We start from the raw sequence: 5,602 nt of genomic DNA on the forward strand, positions 1-5,602 counted from the left end.
CCCCCCACATATTCAATGTATATACATAAACGCACATATACATATATATACACTTCAACGTATACATACATATACATTCACAGACATATACATATATACACATATATATATTTATGCTTGCTGCCTTCATCCATTCTCGTCGTTACCCCGCGGCGTATGAAATAGCATCCCCCCCCCAACGAGATAGCGCCAGGAAAAGACAACAAAGGCCCCATTCGTTCACATTCAGTCTCTAGCTGTCATGTATAATGCACCGAAACCTCAGCTCCCTTTCCACATTCAGGCCCTACAGACTTTTCCATGGTTTACCCCAGACGCTTCACATGCCCTGGTTCAATCCATTGACAGCACGTCGACCCCGATATACCACATCGTTCTAATTCACTACGTTCCCTGAACGCCTTTCACCCTCCTGCATGTTCAGGCACCGATCGCTCAAAATCTTTTTTCACTCCATCCTTCTACCTCCAATTTGGTCTCCCACTTGTCCTTCCCTCCACCTCTGACACATATATCCTCTTTGTCAATCTTTCCTTACTCATTCTCACCATGTGTCCAAACCATTTCAACACACCCTCATCTGCTCTCTCACCCACTGTTTTTATTACCGAACATCTCTCTTACCCTTTCAATACTTATTTGATCAAACCACCTGACACCCCATATTGCCCTCAAACATCTCATTTCCAACACTTCCACCTTCCCCAGCTCAGCCCTATCTATAGCCTATGCCTCACAACCATATACCATAGTTGGAACTACTGTTCCTTCAAACATACCCATTTTTGCTCTCCGAGATAACGTTCTTGGCTTCCACACATTCTTCAACGCCCCCAGAACCTTCGCCTCCTCCCCCATCCTGTGACTCACTTCCGCTTCCAAGGTTCCATCCGCAGCTAAGTCCACTCCCAGATATCTAAAACACTTCACTTCTTCCAGTTTTACTCCATTCAAATGTACCTCCCAATTAACTTGTCCCTCAACACTACTATACCTAATAACCTTCCTCTTATTCCCATTTACTTTCAACTTTCTCCTTTCACACACTTTACCAAACTCAGTCACCAACTTCTGCAGTTTCTCACCCGAATCAGCCATCAGTGCTGTATCATCAGCGAACAATAACTGACTCATTTCCCAAGCCCTCTCATCCACAACAGACTGCATACTTGCCCCTCTCTCCAAAACTCTTCCATTCACCTCCCTAACCACCCCATCCATAAACAGATCAAACAACCATGGAGACATCACGCACCCCTGCAGCAAACCGACATTCACTGGGAACCAATCATTTTCCTCTCTTCCTACTCATACACATGCCATACGCTCTTGGTTAAAACTTTTAACTGCTTCTAGCAACTTGTCTCCCACACCATATACCCTGAAAACCTTCCACAAAGCATCTGTATCAACTTTATCATATGCGTTCTCCAGATCCATAAATGCCACATACAAAACCATCTCTGTTTTTCTAATTATTCTCACATATAGTCTTCAACGCAAATGCTTGATCCACACATCCTCAAGCACTTCACCATGATCCATACATACATTGAATATCCTTACCAACCAATCAACAACACAGTCACTCCCTTTTTTAATAAATTCCACTGCAATACCATCCAAACCCGCAGCCTTTCCGACTTTCATCCTCCGCAAAGCTATTACTACCTCTTCTCTGTTTACCAAACTGTATGTATTATTTCTAATACACATTCGTCATTTCCCGCGTTAGCGAGGTAGCGTTAAGGACAGAAGACTGAGCCTTAGAGGGACTATATATATATATATATATATATATATATATATATATATATATATATATATATATATATATATATATATATTTTTTTTTTTTTTTTTATACTTTGTCGCTGTCTCCCGCGTTTGCGAGGTAGCGCAAGGAAACAGACGAAAGAAATGGCCCAACCCCCCCCCCATACACATGTATATACATACGTCCACACACGCAAATATACATACCTACACAGCTTTCCATGGTTTACCCCAGACGCTTCACATGCCTTGATTCAATCCACTGACAGCACGTCAACCCCGGTATACCACATCGCTCCAATTCACTCTATTCCTTGCCCTCCTTTCACCCTCCTGCATGTTCAGGCCCCGATCACACAAAATCTTTTTCACTCCATCTTTCCACCTCCAATTTGGTCTCCCTCTTCTCCTCGTTCCCTCCACCTCCGACACATATATCCTCTTGGTCAATCTTTCCTCACTCATTCTCTCCATGTGCCCAAACCATTTCAAAACACCCTCTTCTGCTCTCTCAACCACGCTCTTTTTATTTCCACACATCTCTCTTACCCTTACGTTACTTACTCGATCAAACCACCTCACACCACACATTGTCCTCAAACATCTCATTTCCAGCACATCCATCCTCCTGCGCACAACTCTATCCATAGCCCACGCCTCGCAACCATACAACATTGTTGGAACCACTATTCCTTCAAACATACCCATTTTTGCTTTCCGAGATAATGTTCTCGACTTCCACACATTCTTCAAGGCTCCCAGAATTTTCGCCCCCTCCCCCACCCTATGATCCACTTCCGCTTCCATGGTTCCATCCGCTGCCAGATCCACTCCCAGATATCTAAAACACTTCACTTCCTCCAGTTTTTCTCCATTCAAACTCACCTCCCAATTGACTTGACCCTCAACCCTACTGTACCTAATAACCTTGCTCTTATTCACATTTACTCTTAACTTTCTTCTTCCACACACTTTACCAAACTCAGTCACCAGCTTCTGCAGTTTCTCACATGAATCAGCCACCAGCGCTGTATCATCAGCGAACAACAACTGACTCACTTCCCAAGCTCTCTCATCCCCAACAGACTTCATACTTGCCCCTCTTTCCAAAACTCTTGCATTTACCTCCCTAACAACCCCATCCATAAACAAATTAAACAACCATGGAGACATCACACACCCCTGCCGCAAACCTACATTCACTGAGAACCAATCACTTTCCTCTCTTCCTACACGTACACATGCCTTACATCCTCGATAAAAACTTTTCACTGCTTCTAACAACTTTCCTCCCACACCATATATTCTTAATACCTTCCACAGAGCATCTCTATCAACTCTATCATATGCCTTCTCCAGATCCATAAATGCTACATACAAATCCATTTGCTTTTCTAGGTATTTCTCACATACATTCTTCAAAGCAAACACCTGATCCACACATCCTCTACCACTTCTGAAACCACACTGCTCTTCCCCAATCTGATGTGTGTGTGTGTGTGTGTGTGTGTGTGTGTGTGTGTGTGTGTGTGTGTGTGTGTGTGTGTGTGTGTGTGTGTGTGTGTGTGTGTGTGTGTGTGTGTGCAGTTGTCTGACATCCATATGTGGCGTATACGTCACAGGAGTTGACGTAACAGAGGGGACAGGTATAAATCACCAGGCCAGCTGCACTCATCGCCAGAGGTTCCTCTGCCACGGGCTAGAATACCCCACCAACAGAACCCTCCACCTTTGCCACAACAGCATCACCACCACCCAGGCATCATAGACGCCATCATGAGGGCCAACATGTTGCTCTCAGCCGCCACGCTCTTGGTAAGTGTCGCTCAAAGTCTCGTATAGAATCGTGAAATCGACAGAAATCAGTTCAACCTTAGGAACACGCTTGAGGAATAGCCTCGGATTTAACACACCGAGTAGAGGTGTGCGATCATTTCCTCACCGGCCATCTGGGTCATGCTCAGCGTGTAGAGGTGAGGCGTTAAACTGAACCAGATTTCGTTACCCCACTGAGATATCCTGTCCATGGCTGAGCTTATTCACAAAGTTGTGTCGAAAGAGGCAGATCGAGTGAGAGAATAAGGAGCAGGTTTAAAGGATGTGGAGAAATGCAGTGTTGAGTTGTCAGCAGTTGGTTCTTTGTAGAAGAATGGAAATCTTTGATGAAATGGAGAAGTGTAGAAGGTAGGACAGAACCTTGAGGGACACTGTTGTTCACGGAGAAAGGGGAAAAAGTTGATCCATCAACTATGGAGATAAATCAGACAGAGAGGAAGCTAGATATGAAGGAGCAGAGTGAGGAAGGGAAGCTGAAAGAGGGGAGCTTAAAGATGAAACCCCGATGTAAAACCCTATCAAAAGGTTTAGATATATAAAGGGCAACTACACAGGTTCCAGAGAATTCAGAGATGATGACCAGACATTAGTAAGATAGGAAAGAATATCACCTGTGGATCTCGCTTGACGGAGTTCATACTGGTGATCATAGTGAAAACTGTGAGATTCAACATGTCTGGGGATAAGGGTGTTGAGGAAGGATTCAAAGAATATTTTTTTTTTTTTTTTATACTTTGTCGCTGTCTCCCGCGTTTGCGAGGTAGCGCAAGGAAACAGACGAAAGAAATGGCCCAAACCCCCCCCCATACACATGTATATACATACGTCCACACACGCAAATATACATACCTACACAGCTTTCCATGTTTTACCCCAGACGCTTCACATGCCTTGATTCAATCCACTGACAGCACGTCAGCCCCGGTATACCACATCGCTCCAATTCACTCTATTCCTTGCCCTCCTTTCACCCTCCTGCATGTTCAGGCCCCGATCACACAAAATCTTTTTCACTCAATCTTTCCACCTCCAATTTGGTCTCCCTCTTCTCCTTGTTCCCTCCACCTCCGACACATATATCCTCTTGGTCAATCTTTCCTCACTCATCCTCTCCATGTGCCCAAACCACTTCAAAACACCCTCTTCTGCTCTCTCAACCACACTCTTTTTATTTCCACACATCTCTCTTACCCTTACGTTACTCACTCGATCAAACCACCTCACACCACACATTGTCCTCAAACATCTCATTTCCAGCACATCCATCCTCCTGCGCACAACTCTATCCATAGCCCACGCCTCGCAACCATACAGCATTGTTGGAACCACTATTCCTTCAAACATACCCATTTTTGCTTTCCGAGATAATGTTCTCGACTTCCACACATTCTTCAAGGCTCCCAGAATTTTCGCCCCCTCCCCCACCCTATGATCCACTTCCGCTTCCATGGTTCCATCCGCTGCCAGATCCACTCCCAGATATCTAAAACACTTCACTTCCTCCAGTTTTTCTCCATTCAAACTCACCTCCCAATTGACTTGACCCTCAACCCTACTGTACCTAATAACCTTGCTCTTATTCACATTTACTCTTAACTTTCTTCTTCCACACACTTTACCAAACTCAGTCACCAGCTTCTGCAGTTTCACACATGAATCAGCCACCAGCGCTGTGTCATCAGCGAACAACAACTGACTCACTTCCCAAGCTCTCTCATCCCCAACAGACTTCATACTTGCCCCTCTTTCCAAAACTCTTGCATTTACCTCCCTAACAACCCCATCCATAAACAAATTAAACATCCATGGAGACATCACAAACCCCTGTCGCAAACCTACATTCACTGAGAACCAATCACTTTCCTCTCTTCCTACACGTACACATGCCTTACATCCTCGATAAAAACTTTTCACTGCTTCTAACAACTTTCCTCCCACACCATATATTCTTAATACCTTCCACAGAGCATCTCTATCAACTCTATCATAT

The 5,602-nt window shown here is 44.4% G+C and overlaps 1 protein-coding gene across 1 annotated transcript in view; it reads left to right on the plus strand.

The window, feature by feature from the left end:
* The first annotated feature begins 3,552 nt into the window (after window positions 1-3,552).
* LOC139745984 (trypsin-1-like) overlaps window positions 3,553-5,602 on the plus strand; it is a 28,229-nt gene continuing 26,179 nt past the window's right edge. The window contains exon 1 of the mRNA XM_071656744.1: window positions 3,553-3,607. Coding sequence (XP_071512845.1) covers window positions 3,553-3,607 — 55 coding nt within the window. The remainder of the gene's footprint in view (window positions 3,608-5,602) is intronic.

Source organism: Panulirus ornatus, chromosome 63 (genome assembly GCF_036320965.1).
Source record: "Panulirus ornatus isolate Po-2019 chromosome 63, ASM3632096v1, whole genome shotgun sequence".
Classification (NCBI taxonomy): domain Eukaryota; kingdom Metazoa; phylum Arthropoda; class Malacostraca; order Decapoda; family Palinuridae; genus Panulirus; species Panulirus ornatus.